Source organism: Sminthopsis crassicaudata, chromosome 4, assembly GCF_048593235.1.
Source record: "Sminthopsis crassicaudata isolate SCR6 chromosome 4, ASM4859323v1, whole genome shotgun sequence".
Lineage (NCBI taxonomy): Eukaryota > Metazoa > Chordata > Mammalia > Dasyuromorphia > Dasyuridae > Sminthopsis > Sminthopsis crassicaudata.
Genome location: NC_133620.1, coordinates 377468205 through 377495876, shown reverse-complemented (window position 1 = coordinate 377495876; position 27672 = coordinate 377468205). Strand labels below are relative to the sequence as shown.

General features: G+C 46.2%; 1 protein-coding gene across 1 annotated transcript; it reads left to right on the top strand.

The window, feature by feature from the left end:
- The first annotated feature begins 1149 nt into the window (after positions 1-1149).
- IGSF9 (immunoglobulin superfamily member 9) lies at positions 1150-27485 on the top strand. The gene is made up of 21 exons (XM_074262281.1): positions 1150-1271; positions 4825-5107; positions 5403-5591; positions 13192-13344; positions 14494-14648; positions 14909-15026; positions 17846-17987; positions 18539-18684; positions 18893-19035; positions 19230-19370; positions 20800-20916; positions 21151-21301; positions 21506-21629; positions 22206-22381; positions 23018-23268; positions 23922-24006; positions 24119-24289; positions 24774-24816; positions 25430-26275; positions 26516-26643; positions 27002-27485. Exons 2-21 carry the CDS (start codon positions 5050-5052, stop codon positions 27175-27177), a joined length of 3513 nt encoding a protein of 1170 aa, XP_074118382.1. The 5' UTR covers positions 1150-1271; positions 4825-5049; the 3' UTR covers positions 27178-27485.
- The last annotated feature ends 187 nt before the right edge of the window (positions 27486-27672 follow it).

Genomic DNA, 27672 nt, shown 5'->3' with positions numbered 1-27672 from the left:
AGGACCTGAGTTCAAAACTGGTCTCAGACATTTAACACTTCCTAGCTGTGTGACCCTGGGCAAGTCTCTTAACTCCAGCCTCAGGAAAAGAAAAAAAAAAAAAAAAGAATAAATAAAATGAAGTAAAAATTAGTTATTATTATTAAAGAGTTCATTCACTTAACAAGTAACCACTATCAAATGTAAGACTGACAGCCAATTTCTTCCCTGCAGGTTATTACAATCTAGCAAGGGAGACAAGACTTAAAATGAAAAGGAAATATCCCTAAAAAGGAAAAAAAAAAAAAAAAAAAAAAAAAGATGTGTCATACACGGAAAAACATTGATTATAGGTTCTATTCAGGTTACAGGAGGTGTCATAAAACAATAAATGATAATTACAAGACGAGTGCCAGAGACAATAAGGGAGAATGGAGTGTCGGTGTAAAAGGTAGTAAGAGATTCATGGAAGAGACTTGAGTGGATCTTGAAAGATAAGTACAGGGTCCAGGAAAAACGGAGACTGTCAGCTAGAGTTGTCAGGGAGAAATATTGGACACTGGACTTCAATGCTTGGTCTGAGGCTGGAGAGGAGAAAAATCCAGGGTCTAGCACTGAACAGTCCCCGGGTGAGGCTGAGAAGCCGCGGGTCCGCCTCCCTACTGTGCGGGTGGTGGGAGTAGGATTAGGACTCTTGCCAACACAAGACAGGTATTTCCAGTCCAGTAAGAAAGAGGGGGCGGGAGGAGGGCGGAGGCGGGAGGGGATCGGATGTGCAGAAGAGTAGGGTGGATCTCCTGTGAGAGGGCGGGGAGGTCTGCACCCCGCATGCGGTTCCTGCCCCTAGGGTTCAAATTTCAGTCGCGACTCCGGCCCGGTCCCGCCACTCTTCTCCCAGGAAGCAAAGGGCAGCTGCTTAAGGCTAAAGGACTAAGTGAGAAGGAGACAAGTTGAGGAGCTGCTTCCTCCTGTCACCACCAAGGACAAGAACATTGTCTGAGCCGACCCCCCCCCCCCCCCCGCCCGGGCTGTCAAAATCGCCACCAGGGGGCGCCCAGGGTCCACGGGCCACGCTGCAAACCCCTGGAGAAACTACAACTCCCAGACACTGGCTGGGACCCCGGCGGCCCAACCCCTCCTCTCGCTGACTCCCATTGGCAGCAGGCTGAGGGGGGATTGGCGGTCTCCAGGGTAACTGGAGGAGCTGTGGAGGAGCTCCGAGCCCCTGAGGCTGGGAGGCGGGACCGCCCCCTATTGTGTGACCGGGAGAGCGGGCGAGCGGAGCGCAGCAGGTGAGGGAGGAGGATCTCTGGGGGAGCAGAACTAGTGGGGAGTGGGTTGGGGGGTTATTCTGGGGAGATCCAGAGAAGTGGGGAACTCGGGTCATGGGGCGGAGGGGGTGCTGGAGAGAGCAGAAGAGAGAAGTTTTGGGGGAGAAAACAAAAGACCAGAGTTTTGGGGGGGAGGGAGGGGTGCTGAACATAGGAGAATGAGAGAGTTCTTGGGGAGATAACAGGAAAAGAGGAGTTCTAGGGATCAGGCCCAGAGAAGAGGGAAAGTCTGGGGGACAAGAACTAGAGAAGAGTGGGGGGAGGATTTCAGGGGCTGGAAACAAGACAGAAGTTCTATGGGGAGAATAGAAAAAGGGGAAAATTCTGAGATCGGGGAAAGCCGGCAGTACTTGGGGTGTACCACCAAGACAAGGGAGCTCTAGGAAGAGAGAGCAGAAGAGCTCGCAGCAAGAGGAGGGGAGAGGATTCGGGGGGCAAACAGAAGAAGAGTTCAGGTAGTAGATACAGAAAAAGGAAGTTGGGGAAATGAGGAAAGAAGTAAATTCTGGGGGGAGAGAACAGAAGAAGCAATTCTAAAAAGGAGGAATTCAGGAGGAGATAATAGAAAAGGAAAAGATCTGGAAGTGGAGAGAGGACAGAAAAAGAAAATTCTAGGGAAGAGAAGAGGGAGTTCTAGGAGGAAAGAATTATTCCGAGGGAGAAACCGAAGGGGGGGTACTCTAGAAGAGAACAGTAGTAGTTTGGGGGAGAGATCAGAAAAGAGGGAATTCTCTAGGACAGAGCAGTAGTCGTTCTGGGGAAAGAGAAGAAGGGAGTTCTAGGAGCAGAGAAAAGGAGATGGAGGGGAGTTCTGGTAGATGAAAAGATAAGAGGAGTTGTGGGAGACAAAAGCAGGAGAGGAGTGGAATCTAGGGAGAGAGAACAGAAAAGGGGAGTTTCTTGGAGGAGAGACTACTAAAAGTGGAACTCTGGGAGAAAACAGAAGAGGAAGAGAATTCTAGAGGAAGAGAAAAGATGAAGTTCTGATGGGACCAGAAAACAGAAGAGAAATAGTTTTGGGGCAGAAAACAAGAAAAGAATTCTATGGGAGAGAACGGAAAAAGAGGAGAGTTGTAGGAGTAGGGAACAGAAGAAAGGGAGAGAAAGAAGTTCTGGTGGGGTGGGGAGAGGCTAGAGTTCAATTTGGATATGTTGGAAAAGAGAGGAAAAAATTGGGGGGATTTCAGTTCCTTAAGGTTTGAAGAGAGGGAAGGATGAGATTCCACGCACCTCACTACATTTGCTCTGGGGCTAATGATGTCTGATATCTGGGCAGTTCCCATATCGAATACCAAAAAAATTACTCTGAAATGAAGTGAATTATAGTGGTTCCCAGCAATACTAGAAACCTTGAGCTGGGGCAAGCTTTGTCCGGTGAAATAAAAAGAGCATAGAGAAGAGAGATCCTGGAAGGTTTTAAGAGGATATTTGAGGGAGTGAAGGAGATAAAATGGGAAGTTGGGGAAGGGAATCTGGCAAAAGGAGGGTTAGGCAGTCTTGGAGTCAAGAAAAGAGGAAAAAAGGATCTAACTTGCTCAGTACTCACCTAGACCTGGAGAGAGCCTCAATTTGCTCCCCTCTCAGCTTGTGGGAGGGTGGGGGAAGTTGTTCCTACTTATTCCCTAGGGAATGTGATTCATCTTTGAAACATGAATCTTTTGGGGAGGCTTCTGAGAAAAGCAGAGAATTCCCAGCTTGAGGTGCATCATGAAACAGAATGTCAAAAAGTAACTCTTAATGAATAGCAGGAAAGCCTCAGGGCTCAATACAGTCTAATGTGATTTTTAAACTGAGATTTCCTTGCAATAGATGGCAGTCTTTAAATTTTAAAAAAATATATTATACACATATATTTTTTCTTCCTTCCCATTTCCCTTCTCCTGAATTGGAGTGGGTGAGGGTCGGTAGATTTGTAATAAATATGTATAGTAAGAAAAACAAATTCCATATTAACCATGTATGAAAAAGTGTATCATTCTGCATTGTGCCAGGAGATAATTGGTGTATTCCATGATTTGCTCTATACTATGATTGGTCATTTTGTTGATCAGAGCTCCTAAGTCTGTCAAAGTTGTTTGTCTTTTTTGTATAAATTGGCCTCCTGATTGTGTTCAATTCATCTAAGTCTTCCTAGACTTCCCTGAAATCATCTCTTTCATCATTTCTTATGGCATGCTCGTATCCCATTATATTTGTACATCATAAATTTGTTCAGCCATTCCCCAATGTACACTCCTTTAGTTTCCAGTTTTGTGTATATATAGGTGAATAGATGGATGAAGGGAGGTGTGGGAGAAGAGAGAGATAGAGACAGATTGAGACAGAAACAGAGACAGAGAAACAGGCAGAGGCAGAGGCACAGAGAGAAAATTGTAGTAGTAGAAAGAAAATTAGAACTGGAAGATTGAATGTCCTATGACACTGTGTCATGTGTCAAAGCACCAGCAAAAGTAACTTAACTCATCTGCTTCAGTTTCTTCTTTATTGGCATTGATTCTTCTCTGTTCCCACTCAAATAACAGTTGTCAAATTCTCATTGATTCTATCTTCTATAATATTGCTCATATCTGTTTCTTTCTTTTTTTTTTTTTTTAACAGATTCTTACCATCTCACATATGGACTATCTTAAAAGCCTTTTAACTGGTCATAGTTTTCAGTCCCTCCTCTCTCCTTTCTGTCCTTCATACAAGTGCTAAAATAATCTTCCTAAAACATAGACTTGACTCTTATTCTCTGCTCAAAACCTTTTGAGTTTATGCTTATTTTTTTCTTGGTTAAAAGCCTGACAAAATTCTCCACAATCTGATTTATTTTCTAGCCTTATCTCACATTCATTCTCTCCTTCCTTCCTACTTTTTGTGTTTCTTATTGGACTTTCTATTTCTCACTTCTTGTGAGAATTATAATCCATTCCTGCAATAGTCCTTTCATTTCTGCTTTTCGAATCCTTTGCTTTTTTTTTTTAAGTCTTTTAGGATCTACCCAAAAGTAGGTCCTTCCTCCTCAATTTTCCCAGATCATTTTATTTGTATTTATCCTTTACTCCCTTTCCCTTATAAGATGTTATGGTATATATTATATACTTATTTTCCTGTCTGTTGCATCTTCACCTCCAATAGAATGTATGCTTCTTGAAGGCAAGAAGACTTTTTAATCATTTTTTTTAATTTAATATCCCTAATGCCTAGCCCACACTAGGCATTTACTATAGATTTGTTGAAGTAACCACATAAACTTTCACAGTGCTGTTATGAAGGTTAAATAAATTTATGAATAAAGATTATTGGAAAACTTGATGGGGGGGTGGATCATTCAGTATGGTCTTAGGAATTCAGAATTTTTTGTTTGACACTAGTCTTTTTTTCTGTTCCTTAGGGCCTCCACTTTGTACTGCCTTGTATACTGCCTATCATTGCCCTTATATATTCTTCTTTCAAGCCTGGTAGATTCTCCCTTGATATATTCTGACTGACTAGCTTTTCTTTATCCCTTTGAATTTTTTTCCTCTTTCAGATACTGGTTCCCCAGAGGGTATCCTCATCTGGATTCACCTGGGCTGAGGCCCCGAGTTTCCCAAAGATCAAATCTGGCTGGAGTCACATCTCTCTGGTGGCTACACGGAGGAACTGAGGAGTTTGCTGCAAAGCAGAGAAGAGCACCCTTCAGCCAGGGCCCATCCCTCGGCCCCTCCATCAGGGCTCCTAGGGGACAGGAGGGGCCGGGTGGGACAGCTGTGCTATGATTTGGTGCCTCTGCCTGGCCACCCTCAGCCTGATCACCAGTCAGGGGGCTGACGGTGAGGTCCTTCTGGGGCTCATGAAGTCCAGAACTACACACACACACACACACACACACACACACACACACACACACAGCAAAAACTCAGTTTGGGAAGAAAGACAATTCCTAGGCCCAGAGTGGGTCCTGAAGGGCTGTGGGGCCTTGGGAGATATATATACCTGGGTCAGGAGATGGCCAGAATAAATGTTTCTTGAATTAAATTAAAGCCTTAACCCTAAGTCACTTGTATAACCTTAACACAAATCCTCCTTGCTGTGCTCCCATTGCCTCTCTCCCCTCACTCCCTACAGGCCGTGTGAAACCTGAGGCAGTGACAGTGGTGGGCCGAACTGGGGAGAGTGCCTTGCTAAGCTGTGACCTCCTGCCCCCCACGGGGAGGCCCCCCCTGCATGTCATCGAGTGGTTGCGCTTTGGCTTCCTGCTTCCCATTTTCATCCAGTTTGGGCTGTACTCCCCCCGTGTCGATCCTCACTACGTGGGTAAGAACCATTCCTTAGCAGGGGCAGCTGTGACATATGGATGAGGCCTGGGACTTCCTCAATTCTTCTTCATACTCCCTAATCCTCATCCCTTTGCCCTGACCCTCAGTTCCAGTATCTAACCTTTGAACTCTTACTCTCTTGCCTAATTTTATCAAATCGATAATAGCTCTAACTTTGGTGATTCTGTTTACTTTCTGACCCTTTCCTCCACACTTTTACCTCCAAACACAGCCTTCATACTTTGAACTAATCCCATCTTGAAATCTTATCAAACTGTATTCCATCCTCTCAATTTATGGCAAACCCAATTATCCTGCTTTCCTGACCCCATCCTCTGATTCCTCAATCCTTAGCAAATATACAGAACTAACCAAGGACTCCAACTTGTGTCTTCCTGTGGGGAGTTTCCCAAGGTTAGGATGCAGAAGGAAAGATGATTTTAGAGCTGGAATGGGCCATAAGAGGTCATGCCGTTCAAGCCTCTCATTTCAGATGTCAGGGCTTCAGGAGGCCTTAGTCCATTCTATCACAATATTAGTGTGCAGCTTGATGATGCTACACCTAGGATGGTGAGAAAGGTCTCCAGAATCTGAGATACCCAATGTTTAAACAAGGGATGAGACTCAGGTAAAGGATGTATTTCTTTCCTTTGTATGCCCATGGAGCCTGGGGTATTAAACACCAAAACTGTCTTTGTCCTTTTTCTAGGCCCTTTAATCTACCCCTCTGTCCCTGGATGGTTCTACTTCTTTTTGATCCCCTTATTAGAGACATATTCTGGCTAGCTGGTGCTTGGATCCAAGGGTTCTCTGAATTTAGGGTGGGGGAAGGAATACTACAAAGGAAGAAAAGGCTATGTTCTTTTTCCTGACTTAACACCTAGGAACTCTTCATCAACAGATAGGGAAGAGATAGATACTTGTTGTCTACTAATCCTTCAAGTATGCATCATTGAAGATATCCTTTTCCACTCACTCCCAGGGCCAGAACCCTGGGATGGTAGTGATGAAAGCTGCAGCAGGATTACATAGAGATGGTGTGGGCTAAGATGGGTATCATGCATGGTAGAGTGGGAATCAAGAAAAGGTTGTTCCAGCAACCAGTGGACAAGATAGGATGGATAGGAACAGATTTTAGATTGTCGTGCTGGTAGACAAGATGGGAGAATCCTAAAACTCTGAATAAGATCCCTCTACCTCTTCATTACCTTCTATGCTGAACTTCCCAAGGAGAAGCCCAGAAGGGGCCACTGAGGGGAGAGAAGTGGGATCCTGAGACCCAACCCCTTTCTCTAATTTGAATCCTAGAGGGAGCAGTGGGATTGGTTGAGGCTTGTGGAGGAGGAGGCAGTGTGGAGGAGGAGACTGGCAGGTATCTTGGGGAGATACCAAATCACTCACTGATTTGCTTCTGATTTTTTTTCAAACTAGGACAGTTGTTGGCTACTGGCCCAGTTGGGGGAAGGGGTATGGTTAACTTCATAGGACCTCTCTCTCTGTGTATGCAAATGATGCTCCAATTAGGGACACTAGAATAAAAACAGCTCCAGTGCCTCATGTTAGAATCTGTGAGAGGAGATACAAGCACTGAGAGTGAGTGGGGCCTCCCTGGTTGTTTAAGAAGGACCTGCCTGGGCAACCTCTCTTATTAGAAAGGTGGGGCTGCCTGCCTGCCTGAGGATATAGTGGGGGGCAGGGAGTATAGGATAAGGGAGAAGAAAGTTTCCCCAACGATTCCCTAAGGAAACTCTGAAACTCTTAAACTTTCTACTCTCTCAGCCCCCACCCTACACCATCCCCCCCTTTTAGATGTCAGTCTCTGCCAAACAGATAATTTTCTTCTTGTGGGAAGTGGAGGGGTAAACAGAGATATACTGCCAAGCAAACACCCACTGTCTCCCCTCTTTTTTTTCTTCTCTATTGCTCTGGTTTCTTACTCAACCTACTACCTGGCAATGTGCCTTTATTAGCCTCATTTTCTGTTACTCCTTATTGTACTTGGCAGCTCCTGTGGTGATGTTTCTGGGGAAAGGGCATGGGGAATAAGAGGAGTACCTTTCCCTAATTTGGGGCTTCCTCTTACTAGAAGCAAGGAGTTGCTGGATATAATGCTGTGTTAGAAAGTCAGATAAGAGATACCTGTTGCCCATTAAGTGCAACTACATTTGCACTACAGTTGAAGGCATTCCTGCCTACCAAACCCACGCACCCCCTTACCTACTCCCTGCCCACCCCTCAACCCCCTGATTCTCCATTCCCATCCCCTTTCTCCCACCCATCCCCACTCCATGCCTCCCTCCCTCCCCCCATTCCCTACCCCCAGGGCCTCTCCTGCCTTTGTGTGGGGACTCCCAACCACAGAGTTGCCAAGCAACAGGACGTGGAAGTTGTTTAGGACAATGATGTTTTGTCATAAACCCTCTGGCTAGTATAGGGCAGATAGGCACAAATTCGTGGTGGTGTCCGTAGGGGGTGGGACAAGATGGACTTGAGATTTAGAGCCTGTCTTTGGGGAAAATCCATTTTGGACTTGGGGGGGGGGTGAGTGGGAGGAGAATTAGTGCTATACTGAAGAAGAATGATGGAGAGTCTGGTGTCAAAAGGGGAAGAGTCAGAATGAGCAGAAGAGATTTGGAGAAAACTGATATTGTACAACCAGGCCTAGATACCCTGTTTCTATAAAGTCAACTCCAGAGTATTGGAGTAGAATTAATTAGTAAAACTCTGCCTTATCTCCCATCCTAAAGCAAGGAACTCCAGGCTTGGACTTTTTAATTGGAAGATACATTAATTAATTCAATTAATTGAATGCTTAGCAGTAATGAATGTTTTGGGGGGGATAGATAGGGGAGACAAGAAAGGTAGAAAATAGATGGCATATTCTTGAAGACTTCATAGAATTCCATGCAAAAAACAATCTGAGCTTACTCTATACTTCAATACTTCGAAAGATTCCTGATTTCACTGGTTTAGATCTGGTAGATTCTTCCTTGACATATTCTGACTGACTAACTTTTGTCATTTGTGCAGGGTGCAGGCATTGGTCCAGCCCATTCATTCTCTGTCCCCTCTGTCCTCCTTTCGGAAGCATGTAGGACAACACATAATCCAGCATTAGATGATGTGATTTTTCTAAGTAGGAGAAGATGGAAAGAAAGGAAAAAGGAACTTATCCTCATCCTTACCATAAATGAGGTTTCCTGGAATAAAGCCCAGAACCAGTTTCTTTTCTTTAGTTCTAAAATAATTTATTAATCCCATCCTTCAAGTGGCAGGTGCTGGGCAAATCACTTGGACAATATACAAGACAAGAAGAAAATAGTCTTTTAGGAGCTGGCATTTTATTTGGTAGGAAATAATGTGACCAAATAAGTAAATATAAGTTTTAAAAAATTTTGTACCAAACTTATGATTTCATTGGTTTAGGGAACTCCCACTGAGAAAACTCCCTCTACTAACACAGAAAAATAAGTTCCTGCTTTGAAATGTAAAATCTTAGAGAGTTAAATTGGTCTTTTGAGTTGTTAAAGTATTTGCCCAGGGCCACACAGTCAGTATGAATTAAAGACAGAAATTACACTCATATTTTCCTGGTTCTAAGGCTAGCTCCCTCTCCACTACTTCAGGCTATCTCTCTCTAAATATAAAATATATACAGAGTAATAACAAAGTATTGGGATAGGAGAGGAAGCAAAACAACAACAAAAAATGGTGAATCGGGGAGGGTCTCAGGTAAGGAAGTTTATCAAAACAGGGTAGTACAGAGATTCACAACATTCCCAGCAAACCAGATTAAGATAAAATTGGGAATTTTTTAGCAAAATAAATAAAAATTTGACACAATATGGATAATGCTAATATATGGTTTTCCAAATCAGTATGCAGTCCATAGGGATCCTTATACATGGTTTAGTCACTCCAGTTTCTCGGTGGAATGGGCAGAGAACTGGCCTAAACACCTAGAAGATCAAAGTCCTGCCTCGGATCACTTCTGGCTGTGTCATCCTGAGGGACTTGCTAAACTTCTCAGTGCTCTAGGCAACTCTTAACACCTGCTTATCTGCAGTGGTAGAGGGAGTTTCCTCACCGGAAATTCACTGATGATATCACAGACCCAGTCCCTACCCTACTAATATTTGCCGTTCAGTTTTCCAGTTGTGTCCTCTTCTTTTGTGATCCTATTTGATGTTTTCTTGGCAAAGACACTGGAGTGTTTTGCCATTTCCTACTCCAGCTCATTTTACAGATGAGGAAACTGAAGCAAACAGGGTGAAGTGACTGGATCGCACAACTTTCAGTATCTGAGGCTGCTTTTGAACTCATAAAGATGAATCTTCCCAACTCCAGGCCTGGCACTGTATCCATCACACCAATTATTATCACCAGACTCAAAACACTCAAAACTACAATGCTGTTGAAATATCCCAGGCTAAGGAAGTGGCTATGCATTCTTTCTGTCCTGGGTAATTTAAGACTTCAAATGCTTCCCTTTATTCTATCCCACCCAGAATGCCCTACCTTTTTCCCCTGTACTTCTTCACATGTTTCTTCTTAACAAAACCTAGAAATTACCTTTTCCAGGAAGCCTTTTCTGGTTTCCTTCTTAACCCCTACATTTACCTACACAATTTGCACTAGATTCTCCTGTATTTCTTCCTCTATTTCTGTGGTCTTATCTCTCCCATCATTCTCTAAAGTCAAGGATTGTCCCCAACTCTCATAACTTAGCACAGGAGCTCTGCCTGCCTGGAGGTGCCACCCCAAACCAGGAAAAACAGCCTTGCCAACCACCTTATCATCTGTATCAAAGAACAGAGGACACTGGAGACCTCTGCCCCCTGGAGCAAGCTGTAGCAGCTGGTGGTATCTGTTCTGCTGTGTCAGGACAGTCAGATGTTCCACCTCACTAAGTTTTCAGGTTAACTGAGAGTTACCATAGGAGAGATCCCATGGGAGTTTAAAAAAAAAAAGTCTATTAAAACATGCCCTACATCGAGACATTAGAAAACACAATATGATCTTTGATGAATCAGAAAGCATATCAGTGTCCTTGGATCACCAACATGACATGTTTCCATTCTTAAAACCTATTGAAGTGGCCTAGTTGAGTTTTTTGGCCCTTTTGATTTTGTATCAACTGAAGTTTAATGCATGTCTTTGGTTCTGCTTAGGTGTCAGTAGGCCTGTGTCCAGGGTACTCAGTAACCAGAGATGTAAGGATATGGTTAAATATTTACTTGCCTGGTCAAAGCTTATCACCTGGGAGGAGAATTAGATAGAAAACCCTTTAAACAGGTCCACCTATTCTATAATGACACACCTCTGCAACTGAGGGCCCATCTGAGATTGATTTATGCAAAGGGACATAGCCCACCTGAATAAATACTTATTAATTTGTGCCTTAATCTCAAATATCTTTAAGATGGGTAGTTTCTCCTTACAGTGGAACTCTCCTAGATTTGAGGCAACAAGGGTTGTGACCAAAGTATGATTTTGTTCATTGGGAATTAAAGAGACAGAGAATTTGGGGTATTATGGGAAGTAAAAAGTTGGAGTTGAGTTTTATATATGTGTGTGTATCAGGAGTGTACTTTTGGGTTGCAAGTCTACCTTAAGCCATGTGCATATCTGTAACAGTCTAGGCATCCCCTGTACCTATTAAGCATTTATTAAATACCAGCTTATATATTTCCTAGCTGTGGATCACTTAATTTGTGCCTAGGGGGCTGCTTGGTAGCTCAGTGGATAAAGGGCTAAGCTTGGAGTCAGGAAGACTAAAGTTCAAATCTGGCCTCAGATGCTAACTGTGTGACTTTGGTAAGTCACATAATTTCTGTTAGCCTTAATCCACTGGAAAAGGAAATGGTAAACCACTTAATATTTTTCCCAATAAAACCCCATGGACAGTAAGTATGGTTCATAGAATCACAAAGAGTCAAGCATGACTAAGTGACTGAACAGCAACAACATGGTTTTTTAACAGTACAGCATTGTACTATATTCCAAGTAGCCCAAGCCCTGTGCTGGGTAAGAGTATTCAAAGACAAAATGGAAATTTGGGTCCCTACCTTCAGGGAGCTTATATTTTATTACTGTGTCTTATACTTTAAGTCAGGAGACTATTGTTTTTTCCCATTGTTTTCCTATTGCCTGAATAGCATCTAAAGTAGGTATTTAAATATTATTGAATTGAAACAAAGAAACAAAGATGGGACCAGTGTCAGCCAGGATCTAACCATGTCTGAGAATGGGTGAATGAATGTCTGGGGAAGGGTACAGAGCATTTGGAGAGTTTTTCAGAGGGAAAGGAGGGAAAATGGGTCCAGGACTCCCCACTACAATTCCTATAAATCCCAATGTCTTGACTCTGGGTATGGTTGTAGGGGTTGTGTGTGCATATGGGCAAAGGTTAATACTTGAGCTATATGTGGGTGTGTATGTTTGAATCTCTATGAATGGGGCATGAAGATGAAAGGATCCATTGAAGAAATTGGTCACATTTAGTCTGTGGAAGAGAAGACAGACTTGTGGGGTCAGCGCTCAGAATAGGAGGCAGGAGAATGATTGCTATCTCCACGTATTTCAAGGCTGTCATGGAGAAATCAGTAGATATTCTGACTAAGCCTTATAGGAAAAAGCCAGCAATAGTGGCTGAAAATTGCAAAGGCAGGTTTAGATGTCATAACAACCACAAACGCTACCCTTTAACAGAAGTGTCCAGAAGTGGATGTGTGTGTGTGTGTGTGTGTGTGTGTGTGTGTGTGTACACTAAGGGATTCCCCTTTCTTGGAAGTCTTTAAGCAAATGTCAGATGATCGCTTATGGGTTATATTAGTGTTAGCTTATAGAAGAGACTACATGACTGATAAGGTCCCTTCCAACTTTGCCATTCTATGATTCAGATACTTCAAATCAGTCCAGGGTATGATCATCTAGAGGGAGAGGAGCTCTCTGAAGTAACAAGGCATCTGATTTTGCTGCCAGCCTGTTTGCCTGGTTGACCTGGGTTCTAGCCACCCTAAGGCGCTTAGGCCTCTGATAATAGCTCTGGGGGATTAGGGGCTTTGGCTGGAGATACTTGGCCCCTAGCCAGGACAAGCAGCTCTCTTAGAGTTACAGGGGCCCTGGTTCCTGTGGTGGGTGGCTGTGGGGAAGGAGGAATGACATACAGTTTCAGCCTCACCTCACACTCCCAAAGAAGGATTTTAGTGATGGGATGTCTTTTGGAAAAAAGGGGTGAGGAGGATAATTCCTGCAAATAGTGAAACTGAGAGCTAGAGTCTCTTTTCATCTGCCTTCTTAAACTTGGGCTGGCTATATTGGAATAGGAAGAAATGTTTCCTTTTGTTTGGGATGGATCCTAGCTGTAGAAGCAGGAGCAAGTGGGATTTGGGAGAGGAGAAAAGAGAAAGGGGGAGGAAAGATGCTGGAAATAATGATACTGGACAAAGGGACCAGTTTTTTCAGATCCTTTCCCCAGCTGTGGTAGTATGCTCTGCCAGAATTCCCAGCTCCCAAGAGGCAAGGGGTTGCCCTGGCTGTCCATAAGGAGTTTTCAGATGATACAATGTTTATGCCAGTGTTTGTTGTTCTTCTAGGGCGTGTGCGGCTACAGGAAGGGGCATCCTTACTAATTGAAAGGCTTCAGACAGAGGACCAGGGTTGGTATGAATGCCGTGTGCTCTTCTTGGATCAGCCCAACCCGGAAGATGACTTTGCCAATGGCTCCTGGGTTCACCTCACAGTTAATTGTACGGGACTGGGGAACAAAGTGGTGGTTAAGGGGAGGAGGGAAGTCTAGGGTTGAAGGAAATGTGGTGGCAGGGAAGGTGGAAGGTGGGAACTGCTCAAAGGGAATAATGGAAAGACGTTCATCTTTCTATTTAAAGTACAATTCCATTCTGTCCTTTCCATGTCCTACTTTCTCTCCTTTCTTCCCTTCCCCTCCATCTTTTCTCTAGTACTCTTTACTCTGCCTTCCTCCTGTGATTCCCTTGGTTATTATTCATCCATGGATGATCTTAACCCTCTTGCAAAGTGAGTTGGTACACATTGTCTCCTTGAATCCTCAAAACAGGGCAGGCAGAGCATTTTTCTCTTCCTTTCACAGATGAGATAAGGACAGATTATATGACTTGCCCAGGCTCACCCGGCTATTTTTGAGGAAGGACTAAAGTTCTGATCTGTGCTCTTTCAGTTATTCCATTCTGCCTTCCCCTTTCTCTCCCCAGAAGGGCCCAACTCACCCCTTGGCCATTTCAGTCAGGTCTGATATGGATGGGGGAGGGTGTGGGTACATGCGCCCGACAGTCCCACTAATCCTGGCCTGGCTCTCCAGGACAGCTCCACCCATCAATCATGGCCCTGAGCCATAGGCTGCCTAGGCTGCTAGGGAGGAACTGCTTGTGGTTTGGGTCTCTATAATGGGAGTCTTAATGGTATGATGGAGAGAGGACAGAACACCTGGGACCAAATCTTGCCTGGGATGCCTTCTAGGCCTGTGACTCTGGGCAACTAACTTCATCTTTCTTGACCTGTGTTTTCTCATTTGTAAAATGAGAACCTTGAACTGAATGGCCCGTAAGGTCCCTCCCTGTTTTAAATCTTTGCTATGGCTCTTCCTGTGGATCCAATTTAATTAACCTTAGGGACAAGTCTACTTTGTACTAGAGATCAGACTTTTTTTTCAGTGTCTGTGTGTGTGTGTCCTTCCACTGATTGGGGCAGAATTGACCCTGGGACCCTGATACTTCCTGGGCGGGTGACAGGGCCAGGATTCCCACTGGGCATGGTTGGCAATGATTCTGCTGACCCATCCAAAATAGAAGCCCTAATCTTCCTCCCATTGAGTAAATGATTGGGCAGGGCTTTATGCGCTCTCACAGCCTCTTTGTCAACAGCCCCTCCCAGATTCCTGGAGACTCCCCCACCAGTATTAGAGGTTCGGGAGTGGGTGCCGGTGACCCTGCACTGTGCGGCCAGTGGCAGCCCCCAGCCTCATGTGGCCTGGAAGCGAGATGGGCGGGACCTGGGCCAAGGCCAGGGCCAGGTGCAGGTATGAAGCAGGGAGGATGTCAAGGGAAGGAACATGGGGAAGGGGTATCGGAACTGGGTGGAGCAGTGGGCAGGGAGGATGAAGAGTGTGTGACTGGCGGGAGGCAGTCAGATCTATTCCTGGTACTAAGTGCCACGGCCACAGGGTCTCCCTGTTCTTGGGATTCTGCTGCCCTCTGCCGGCCATCTCTGGGAGCACAGAATTGTGCATGTGGGACTAAAAGGGAGATCAAAGGTCTGTTCCTCCTTTTCTTCCTCCAGGTGCAAAATGGGACCCTTCGGATTGGGAGAGTGGAGCAGTCCAGTGCTGGAATCTACACGTGCCATGCCTCCAGCACTGAGGGCAGTGCCACGCATGCTACCCACCTGCTGGTGCATGGTGAGCAGTAGGGTTGAGGTGCCAAGGGACAGAAGAGAAAGAGATGACGAAGTGGTAGGAGCTTGGAAAGGGAGGAATAAGGGCTGGAAACCCATTTACTCCTCTAGGAAGGATGCAAAGGCTGGGGAGAGAAGGGGCTGAAAATTCGCCAACTCTTCTGTCCCCTGATCCCATCTTCCTAGAATATTAAATGCCCTTGTGTCATTCCCTCCCTATATAGTGGCTCCTTTCCTGCTGCCAGGGTCTCCCTTTCACAGCGTTCATCCAGCCCTGCCATCTTCTTGGGACACTGCCTTGTATCTCCAGCCTGTATCTTCTCCCTTTCACAGACAGAATAAAGCATCTCTCCTCCCCTTGATTCCCTCTCTCCTCAGAGCTGCTTTTGACTCACTACTTAAAACTGCTCTCACAAAGATGACCTTTAAACTACTCCATCCAATGGCCTTTTCCCTCAGTTTTCATTCATTCTCCTTGACTTCTTGCTATGTTTTTGTATTACTCAATACCCTTTGTATCCTTTTAATACTGTTGGCCATCCTCTCTTCCCTCCCATGAGGTTGTGCTTCCCTGATACTCCTCTGTGATTGCACCTTTGTACGTGTCTCTCCTTTTGTAATCTCACAGATTTTCATTGGTTCTTAACCTGGGGTTCATGATCATATTTTAAAGGGATTCTGATAGCAATATTTCAGTATAATTGGTTTTCTTTGTACCAGTTTGTACAGTTAACAACACTATTCTGAAAAGGAGTTACTTCCAAAGGACTCCATGACTCACAAATGCTTAAGAACCCCAGGTTACATTATTATCTCCATGCAGATGCAAATCTACCCTACGTTTATATATCTACATACATCTGTATTCCTAGCCCCAACTTCTCTCTTTTCTGGATTCCCTCAGTTGTTAATGTTTTCCCCATCTTCAAATTAACTTTTATTTACTTAGCTCTCTATATGTTATATTTTCCCTTATAGAGATCGGGAACATTTTCCTTATGGTCTTTGTATTTCTTATATCTAGCATAGTGTTTTGCAAAGAGTGGGCAAATTTCTTTCAATATAAATTGAATGTAATGTAAAGAACAGAGAAATAAAAAGACAGAACTGCTGTCTTAAAGCCCAAGGTTTAAGGTGAAGAAGGGCCCCTTGGTCTGAGCTATTATCCTACAAACAGCATCTCCTATTACCTTCCTTTACCCTAAAAACTGCATGTTGGGTCTCAGGGCATCAATCTATCTACAAATAATTATTAAACTTCAGCTGTGTTCCCACTTATGTTCTGTTTTATGTAGAAGAAAAAAGAAGCAACAGGCCAGGATCACAGAGTTAAGAGCTGGATAGGACCCAGGAGATGATCTGATCTCACCTTTTCATTTCATAGAGGAAAGTTACTCAGCTAGTAACAAAGGCGGCTTCTCTGCCTCCAGATCCAAGGCATATCCAAGTATGCTGTCCTTAAGTAATTTGAAGTCCGTGGAGAGTACTAGTACACATAGTTTCAGAACCAAGTATCAATGGGAGGAAAGCATTGGCCATCAGTACATTAGGACTTCTTAGGAGGAAGGATGACAACATGGAAGTGGTGGGACATTACTGGGAATTGGAGGATGAATTGGATTTAGATAGGTGGAGAAGAAGAGGAGAGAAGGAATTCCTAGTAGGCAGAATAGTATGAGGGAAGTCAGGAATGAATGAATGAGCATTTTGTGTTTAGGGAGATAATGGGAAGTCCAGATTGAGGTGGAGTACAGTTGTATGTTACAGAAAGGAATAAGCTTGGCTTCATAGGCCAGATGACTACTTTTCAGCATTGTTTTGCAAATGAGAATTTATTAAACACTAAATATGTTCCAGACACGGTGCTAAGCACTTTACAAATACCTCATTTGATTCTTGAAACAAAGGCTGCAATAGGTTTGGGAAGGTACTATTATTCCCATTTTGCAATTAAAAAAAAAAATTGATCCTGAGTGGTTATATGACTTCTCATGATCATGTAGCTAGCTAGTAGCTATAAAACAAGAGGATTGGACCAGATATACATTGCCTTTAAGGTTTCTTCTAGATCGAAGCCTAAGAATCTAGCACCTAGTACAATGCCTAGAACATAGGTATTTACTGAATATTTGTTGAATTGAATTTTATAGTCTCTAAAGTTTCTTCCACTTTTAGTTTCTATGATCTTAAGGCCTTCCTTATGATACATTCTTCCACAGGAGTGACCTGGTGAAAGAGAGTTTGAAGTTTGAGGATGAGGGAAAGGCTGTAGCCTGACCACCTAGAAGGCTTCTGAGATAATCTTGGAGTAAGATGTTGAGAACAAGGGAAGTAGGAATAGAATGTAGGAAGAGGATCTGAAAGACATTTTGAAGGAAGAAAAAAGAAGATTTAGAATGGCCATCTGGGGGAAGAGCTAAGAGTCAAAGGTGATCCCAAACTTTGGATAGAAGAAACCCTAGATTATAGGCCTGAGTTCTTATATGGTTTGATGGTAGCTTTTCATTGATCAACCTGAGGATGCTGGGTTCTGTGCTTATGTGTTGGTGGAGCAATGCCATCCATCCTTCTTTCTGGCTTCTCCCTGATAAAAATGGAAAAGTTAGGAAGGGGAGCTGGTTTTGCAGAGAAAATTGTGATTGTGTGTAATATTCCGAGTGGAAATACTCTCTTTCTAGTACTCTACTATCTCCATAACAAACAATTATCTGAGATGATCAAGGCAATGGAGATAGAGGGAGAAGGGAGCAAGCCAAGAATTTTCTCTGCTGTGAATCAGAAATAAGGATGGTAGAGTCCCCTTTGATGTGCTTCTCTCCACAGGACCTCCAGTCATCGTGGTGCCCCCTGAAAATAGCACAGTTAATGCCTCCCAGGATGCCTCCTTGGCCTGCCAGGCTCAAGCACACCCTGCCAACCTCACCTACACCTGGTTCCATGGGAGCACCAATGTCTTCCACATCAGGTGGGACCCAGGGAAGACTAAGGAAACTTCGTCCATAGTTCTGTCTGTCCAGAAGGGAAGCAGATCACAGGGAGGTTTAGGGTGGGGAAAGGAGATGAATGGAGAGGAGCTGCCCTTTCTGGGTAGAGCAAGGCCCTTGGTCACCCCTCTAAGAAAATTTTCCCAAACAAGCAAGGGGGGGAAAGAGAAGAGAAATGCTATCAGGCCTCTCTGAAAAACAATTTTCTTTTTCTTTTTTCTAATGGGTCCACACCTCAGAGCTGGTAGTAAAGTAGTCCCTCTCTTTTTGTTGCTGCCAGTCCCCAGATTTACCATCCTCTTCTTACCTCTCATTTTCCTGTACTAGATATAGGTGTCCCTTTTATCTCTCTTGTTCACCAGAGGTAAAGAATGGGGAATTTTTTCCCTTGCCATCAGTCCTTGCCAACTTCCAAGGTATAGGAAGAAACTCACATGAGAAAGAGACTCATGGAGAGTGGTCTGGGGTCCAACTACAAGTGTTTATTTCCCTAGAATTCCTTTATACATTCTCCATGCGTATTGCATTACAGTCGCCTGCAGCCCCGAGTTCGAATCCTGGTGGATGGAAGTCTCTGGCTGCAGGCTACCCAGCCTGATGATGCTGGACGCTACACCTGTGTGCCAAGTAATGGCCTTCGCCACCCACCCTCAGCATCTGCCTACCTCACCGTGCTGTGTAAGACCCTCTCCTGGCTCAGAGAATCCTGTGATTCTAACCTGTCTGTCTGAAGCTTTTTTCTCACCACCACCAGCCTGTTATCTTCTGCCTCACATCTCCAGACTCCTCTCCTTCCCCTTTCTCTCCTATGACCCTTGTCGTAGGTGACATAGGATACTCTGGCCCACATGTCTTTTTCATTGCTTTACTGCTTGCTTCCCTTCAGATCCTGCCCAGGTGACAGCAATGCCCCCAGAGACACCCTTGCCTGTGGGCATGCAGGGAGTGATACGGTGTCCCACCCGTGCCAACCCTCCTCTACTGTTTGTCAACTGGACCAAAGATGGCCAAGCCTTGCAGCTGGACAAGGTACTAGCTTGGTGGGGAGGGGAGAAAGGTCACAGTGGAAGCTGGGTGGGATCAGGAGGAGGTTTGGAGTGGGGTGGAGGTCTCCCGACTTTTGTTTCCTTATCTCTAAAAATGGCAGGGGAACATAGACTTGATGACTTGTAACATCTCCTTTGATCTCTGACATTTTGTGATTCCTTTGGTCCCATGCTCAGTTCCCAGGCTGGTCCCAGGCTTCAGATGGTTCATTGGTCATTGCCCTGGGGAATGAGGATGCCCTAGGAGAATACACTTGTACTCCTTACAACAGCCATGGCACCACTGGGCCTTCCCCCCCAACCCGAGTGCTGCTCAAGGTAAGGAAAGGTCCCTGGTCTCTTCTCTCTAGCTCCCAACCTCTTCCTTCTTATCCTGAAGCAGCCATGGCAGAAACTCCAGATCAGAGTTAGAGTTAACTTCCAGGGTTAGCTTCAACACAACCAGGTGAGATAAAGGGGGAGAAAGGATGGAACAGGGTCTGCTGTACTAGACACTTAAGGAAGTGCAACTTAAAAGAGATCACCCTTGCCTTCATGGAGTTTATGATCTGGTAGAATAAAGTCTTTAGCAATAAATACACAATGATGTCTACATTAGAGAGCATCAAAATAAAAGATTCTACGAGACTTAAGGCAGAAGGTTAGTGCTGGCACGTTCTAGGGTCTTTCATGGAGATTGCTTTAATTTACTTTAACAGCCTTTATTTGAAGAGGCACATACTGAATGTTTCTAGATACCCTTGTATATGTGCATATCTTATATAAAAATGAAAATTAAACATCCCCTGCCCAAAAGAAAGATATAATCTATTGGTTTTAAATAATGGATAGAAATTAAACAGTTGAAGGGGAAATAAGGAGGACATTCTGAAACTGGGAACATGATAAGCAAAAACATGAACTTAGGAAAATACAAAATATAGGGAAAAATAATAATTCAACTTGGTCAGAGTATATGGAGGGGGAGAGGTACTGTAGCACCTACTCTGTGCCAGGCACTGTGCTAAGCTCTTTAAAAATATTTCTTCACTTGATGTATTCACACTTTACAGTTGAGGAAACTGAGGCAAAGCTAAAGAGTTGGGTGATTTAGAATTAGTAAGTGTGTGAAGCTAGATTAAAATTCAGGTTTTATGACCCAGCACTATTTGCTTCACCACCAGCTGCCCCAGATTAGAGTAGCACTAGATTGTGGAGAGACTTGAATGCCAGACTCAGGTTAATGAACTTTCTTTGTTTCTAGGGAGTCACTAAAGAATTTTGAGTAGCAGAGTCAAGATATGACTTGATTTATAGACAAAGTAAATTAGTCTGGCAGGAGTAGGAAGGATGATGCAACCCATTCTCTTTGCCCATCTGGATTCTAGAGTAGGAAGCTGGCTCTAAGGTCCCCAGAACAAGAATTGGACATCTGTTCTCTCCTGATCCTCCTAACCTGATGCAAGCATTTCGCTCTCTTCTATAGCAGTCCAGCCCTCTTAGTTGACTGTCTATCATCGTGGGTCCGTAAGAAGTAACTTACCTTCCCATTTTTCCTGCCATATCAGCTGAAGTCAGAGAGTCAGAAAAGTTAGGGAGAGTGTAGGAGAGGAACAGGAAAATTGAGAGAGCTAAGTGGTAGGAGAGGCCCTCCCTGTAGGCACATAAGATAGACATATATGTTAAGAATTAGTTGGGGTAGAAGATGGGATACCACTGGAGCCCCCAGCCTTTCCTTCTACTCTTTAAACCTCACTCTATATTTCAGGCTCCTCCAGCTTTCATTGAACAACCAAAGAAAGAGTACTTCCAAGAAGTGGGGAGGGAATTGCTCATCCCTTGTTCAGCCCATGGGGACCCCACCCCTGCCATCACCTGGGCTAAGGTGAGACTCCCAGACCTGGGCTCCACAGTACTCAGCATTCATTTACCTCCTACCCTTTCATCCCCAGGCATCTAGTGGGAAGAAAGTGCCCAAATGCCTCTTCTGAGAAGGAGGCAGGGAATTCCAGCCTCCTTCTCAAACATGGGGTGGAGTAGTATTGGGGAGGATGAGGGGATCTTGGGTAAGGGGTATGGTGGTCTTTGTCACTAGGAGTGACAGATGGCTCTTCTGCAGGTGGACCGAAGCCTACGAGGTGAGGCCCAGGTGGATGGTAACAGCAGCTTGGTCCTGCGACCACTGAGCAAGGAAGCTCATGGCCGTTGGGAGTGCAGTGCCAGCAATGTTGTGGCTCGTGTGGCAACCACTACTAATGTCTACGTGTTAGGTCAGTGTCTAGGGGTCAGGGAGCATGGGACAATGGGGAGTTTGGACATGGGGGGCTTGACTCCAGAGCCATAACGTTTTGAGGTTGAGGGAGGAACATGGATAGGAACTGAGATATAGAAGGGCCTTAGGATAGAGGACTTGGACCTCTACCAAGAGCCTGCCCTATCTCCTAACCCTAACCCTATGATATTCCCCCAACAAGGTACTAGTCCCCATGCTGTCACCAATGTGTCTGTGCTGTCCTTACCTGAGGGAGCCAATGTCTCCTGGGAGCCTGGTTTTGATGGTGGCTACCTGCAGAGATTCAGTGTGTGGTATACCCCTCTGTGAGTATTCCCTTACTCAGCTTCTTCCTTTTTTTTTTCTTAACCAGCTCGATCCTACTGTCCCCCTTGTCCCTTTTATGCTAGATATATAGATCTCTTTCAATCGTTCTATGTACAACAATTCTCAGAATGTGGTCCAGGGGCCCCGTGGGTATCTAAGACTCTTTTAGAGGATCCACAAGGTCAAAACTATTCTTGTAATAATACTAAGATGTTTTAGTTCTAATATGGTAACTAGAAGTGGATACAACCCATATAAACAAAAGTTTAAGAACAGCCTGTTAGGATGTTAGGTTCCTCTGATGATTTAGTCACAGTTCTTAGGTCAATGAGATCAGGAACCAGCCCCAGGGACAGGAGGATGCATGCAGAAAGAGGTGGCCAAGAGGACAGGAAGACACGGACTACTTGTTCTGGAACCCAAGGACTCTCATGATCCTGCCATGAACATTTCCCAATTTTTCTGCCCCAGTCCCAGAAAGTTCTGGACAATACTTTCAGGAAGTCAAAGTATCTCACTTCTCTGTGCTCCAAACCTCTCCAGTTCATTATCCTCCTGGCCTTCAATTTTCACAGGGCCAAGCGTCCCGACCGTGCCCACCATGACTGGATATCCTTGCCAGTGCCTGCAGGTGCTGCCCACCTAGTGGTAGCAGGTCTGCAACCCCACACCAGCTACCAGTTCAGTGTCCTGGCCCAGAACAAGCTAGGGAGTGGTCCTTTCAGTGAGATCATCTTGTCTTCTCCAGATGGTGAGACTTCTTATCCTAATAGCTACCAGATAAAGCTGAGGAGAAAGGGCAAACCTAGGGATGTGGGAGGGGTTTGAGGGGGACTTGGGGCAGGCAGGAGCAAATGGAAAAGGAGAAAGATGTTTAGGAACTTGGGTATGGGGGACAGTTGTAAAGGGAAAGATTGGAGAGAGATATTGTTGAACTTACATGGTTTAAAATAATATGAAAGTTGGGGCAGCTAGGTGGTGGAGTGGATAGAGCACCAGCCCTGAAGTCAGGAGGACCTGAGTTCAAATGTGACCTCAGACACTTAACACTTCCTAGCTGTGTGACCTGGGCAAGTCACTTAACCCCAAGTGCCTCAACAACAACAAATAATACTGATAATAATAATAATAATATGAAAGTTAAATGTGAGAAGATCACAAAGTTAAATGTGAGAAGATCACAAAGTTAAATGTGAGAAGATCACATTTGAAGAAAAGAAGAAAAATCTAGGAAATAGAATGTTGGTTCAGAAAAGAGAATGGACGCTTGGGAAATGTGGAAGGGTTCCCATGTGGTAGAGAGTTGTTCTAGGGAAGAGACTGAGGAACTGATGGACTGAGAAAGCAGAAGGGTTTGGGGAAAGTAAAGCAAATTCTGTCCTTGCAGGGCTCCCAACTACCCAGATGGTCCCTATGTCACACCCCACGGAATCCCAACTACCCCTCTCCCCACCCCGAGGACTCATGGCAGTGAGGACAGCAAGGGGTGTGCTTCTACACTGGGAGCCTCCCTTGCTGGCTCCTGAAACATTAGCCAGTTATGCCCTGGAAGGGCGGCATGGCTCCCATGGCTGGGAAGTGCTGGACAGGGCCATCAGTGGAGCTGACACTCAACTGCTCGTGCCTGGGCTCATCAAGGTAAGAGGGAAAGAAGTTGGGAGGGAGAAAGAGGTGGAGAAGAGAAAGGGGGAAAGAGAGGAGAGGGAAAGAAGAGAAAGAAACGAGAGAGAGATGAAAAGAGAGAAGAGGAGGAGACAAGAGAATAGAGACAGAGAAAAAGAGAGACAGGCAAGCAGATACACACACACACATACACACACAGACAGAAAGTGTGCATGAGTGAGACCTTTTAACTACTTATTCTGTTCCAGGTTCTGCTAGATGCTAGGAATACAAATATAAACAAATAAGACAGTCTACTCATAAAGGGAAGCTAGAAGGGGAAAAGTGGTTGCATGGGTGTAGGCAAAGGGTGGAGCAGTCAGAGACAGAGCTGGGTCTGGAGGGGAGTGGGCACGGCTGGCACCCTTTGGGAAAGCCTGGCTTAAGGAGTCCCCAGTTGGGAGAATGAGTCCAGAGCAGTGGATTTCCAGGATGGGCAGTGGTGGCTGAGGATCAGTTTTCTTCTGAGAGGTTTTCCGCCTGTGAATTTTGAAATCCCCATTCTTCCCCATTCACTGTTTCCTTCTTCCCATCACCTTCAAAGACATTCTCTTGTGTGCCTGCTCTATAAGGATACTGAGCTGTGCTCTATGCCCTTCCTCCTTCCCAATGCTCTTGCCCCAATTTAGGATTCCTTCTATGAGTTTCGCCTTGTGGCTTTTGCTGGCAGCTACATCAGTGACCCCAGCAACGTGGCCAACATCTCCACAGCTGGTGAGAGCCCCTGTGCTGGGGTTGAAGGGAATGGCGGGCCCTCAGAATCTTTGGGGTCATTCTGTTCGCTCAGCAGCTCCACGCTGACTCCGCTCTCCACCCCCACACTCAGGCATGGAGGTGTACCCCTCCCGAACGCAGCTTCCTGGCCTGCTGCCTCAGCCTGTGCTGGCCGGTGTGGTAGGTGGCGTTTGTTTCCTGAGTGTAGCCATTCTCATCAGCACCATGGCTGCCTGTGCCATGAACAGACGTCGGGCTGCCAGGCTCCGAAAACGTCACCGAGGTAGGCCCCATCCTGCTGCTATCCGGGTTCTGCAGCCCATCTAGACCCCAGCTTCTCACTTGTCCCCCAGCCGGGGGTGTACCCCGATCCTCTCACAGAGGCCCTCTTCTTTGCCCCAGAAACTGGGCCCAATCCCTGCCCAGTCTCCGCTCCTCACCCAGCCTCCAAGCCCCAAGACAGGTCTATTCTCCCAGCTTATTTCCCCTAGTACAACTCCCATACTGCCTTTAGCCCCACCCAGAGCCTACCTCTCCACCATGTCCATACCTATATGTGAGGAACAAACTGCCTTTGCCCTCCCAGGCCTGTGCCCTGCCCCGTCACAGAGCCCTGCTCTTTCCCACACCCTGTAGATGTTGGGGCTGGGAGCTCCATGGGGTGGGTAGGAGGAGCATGTCCCAGGGACTGGAGCATGGAGTAAACAAAAAGAGCCGAGTCCTCTCTCCATTGCTGTCATCATCCCCCTGTTCTCACACCCTTCCAGATCTACCACTCATCTTCTCCCCCCCAAGGAAGTCACCTCCCAAGTAAGTTCTTCCATTCCCTAGTCCTCTGACCCTGCGGTGCCCTGGGCAGTGCCTCCTCCCTTTATTCTTCTGCACTTTCTGTGGGGAAGTAGGTGGCGGGGGTCTCAGGGTGGATGGGGCTAGACTGGGGCTAAAGGGATTTGAAGCAGATTACACAGGAGGCCCTGAGGAAGGGAAGCTCTGCCTTCAGCCTTCCCACAGGCCAGTGACATTGTGCCAGTCAGGGCCCAGTCTTACACCCCTCCAAGGCTAGTGTTCTCTTTTCTTCAGACCAGGGGTCCTTAACTTGGAGTCCATGAACCTTAAAAATATATTTTAATAATAATTCCAATAGAATTGGTTTTCTTTGTAATTTGTGTGCTTTATTTCATTCATTTAAAAACATTACTCTGAGCCGGGGTCCGCAGACTTCACCAGATTGCCACAGAGGTTCGTGACAGAAATGGTTAAGAACCCCTGTGTAGACATTGCCTATGCTTCCTGCCTTCATCTTCTTGGCATTTTCTTGGTCCATTCCAAATATCCCTTCTCCTGTCTCTGGCTCATGGGTGGTTAGAATTGTCCTGTGCCCCCTCCATGCTGACGCGGGCCCTGATGCCCCACCCCTCCCCAGTTCTGCTCCAGGCTCGGGCAGCCCTGACAGTGTGGCGAAGTTAAAACTCCAGGAGTCCCCATCTCTCAGCCTTCGACAAAGCCTGCTGTGGGGGGAGACCACCCAGCTCCCCAGTCCTCCTGCCCAGCTCCTGTCCAGCCCGCTGCCCCTGGAACCAATCTGCCGAGGCCCTGATGGGCGATTTGTGATGGGACCGGGTGCTGGGTCCCCCCAGGTTTTGCTGTCCCAGATCCAAGATGAGCCCCAAAGCACAGTCCATCGCCAGGCTCACTCATTTGACTGCAGCAGCAGCAGTCCCAGTGGAGTGGTCCAGCCTCTTCACATTGCTGACATCAGTCCTGTGGGCCCACCACCTAGCCCCCTGCCAGCCCCTAGCCCCCTGCTCCAGTATTTGAGTCTCCCATTCTTCCGGGAGATGAATGTTGATGGGGACTGGCCTATTGAAGAATCCAGTCCAGCTCCACCCCTTGACTACATGGACACCCGGCCAGGCCCTGAGACAACTTTGTCTCGACCTCTGGGCTCCCCATTAGGCCTCCCTAAGGCAGCTCTGCCTGGGAGTGGGGTCAGTGGGGGGGGCTCTGATTCACCCTGCACTGCCTTGGCAGACTGGACACTTCGGGAGAGGGGGCTGCCTGGGCCTCCCCCTGCTGTGCCCAGAGGCAGTCTCACCAGCCAGAGCAGTGGGAGAGGTAGTGCCTCCTTTTTTCGGCCCCCCTCCCTGGCCCCCTCTCTCGGGGGCAGCTACCTCAGTCCTCCCTCAGGGGACACTAGCAGTTGGGCCAGTGGAGGAATTGGTCTGGAAAGGTGGCCTCGGAGGGAACACGTGCTGACCATCAGTAAGAGGTGAGCATGGTCTCTTCCCTTTCTCCCTTTTTTCCATTGCTCTTCCTTTTCTTTATCTTTATTATTCCTCCCCTGGGCTAGTATCTTCTTAGGTTCCTTTGAAGTAGTGGTTAATCCCCAATTGTGGACATTCCTCTGAGGCTCAAAGGGTTTCCATAGCCATTTCCAGGTCAGGGGGCCATCTACTGTCCTGAACTTTTCTGCTCCATAACCCACACGTACACAATATTGTGCCCACAGGAGGAACACTTCAGTGGATGAAAACTATGAATGGGACTCTGAGCTTCCTGGGGACTTGGAACTGCTCGAATCCCTGCAGCTGGGGCAGAGGGGTGGTGGCTCCCGGCTCCAGACTGAACTGAAACTAGGTGCGTGAGACCCTCCGGCAGGGGATCAAGTGCCAGCTTCTTCATCCTTCTCAGCTCAGCTCACGTGGCATCTCTCTACCCCATGATTTCCTTTTCTTAACTCCCCAGCACTGGTTTCAGGGCCTGCTTGTTCTTCCCTCCCAGGTTTAGTTTGCAGTTGTGCCCTGGTCTCTCTATTCTGGGGTAATAGATATTCCCTATCTTTACTTTCACAAAGGAGGTGGTGTAGGCGCACTCTCTTCCATGTCCCCCATTTAGCTTGTCCTTTGAAGCTTTTCTGTCCTTAATCTGTTGCTTAAAAAAAAAAAAAAAAAAAAATCCTTCCATCTCACTCCCCTGTTTCATGTTCCTCTTGAAGGCTCCAAGGAACCAGAGTGTACCTGGGGTGCTGCCCACCCCCTTGGACCAGAGGAGCGCTGCGCTGCACTCCGGGAGGAGTTCTTGGCCTTCCGACGTCGCCGTGATGCTACTCGAGCACGGCTACCTACTCGCCGGGACCCCATTAATCACTCTGAGCAAGCTACATTACTATGAATGCTCCATGGTGGTGGGACGAGGACCTATGGGAAAGGTTGAACAGGGACACCTGCAAGGGTATGGGGACACTACTGATGCCCCCGATTGGTACCTAGGCACAGATACTGGCTGGGTAAGGGGAAGGATTTGGGTAGCACTGTGTCCCTTAGGTTGGATTGGGCTTCCCCAGAGGGGCTTCTCCTCTCCCCAGGGCAGTGAGGGAGGATGATAGCTACAGAGGTCTCAGGGTCTGCCCTTGCCCCTTCTGTGTGCGTGTGGTGTGGGGGGAAAGTTTTTTACAGGCAATTAAAGAGAGACTGAGAATACTTTGCTTGTGTGTCGTGCCTGGCTCTGAAGCTGAAGGAGGGCGAGGTGGGAAGGAGACTAGGACCACTAGTGATAGGGATGAAAATTCCCCACTGTGCAGCACTCTCCAGCAAGAGGCCAGCCCCAAAGCTGGGCCAGAAGGGTGATGCCATCGCCGGCACTTCTCTAGCCTTAGCTATCTTCCTA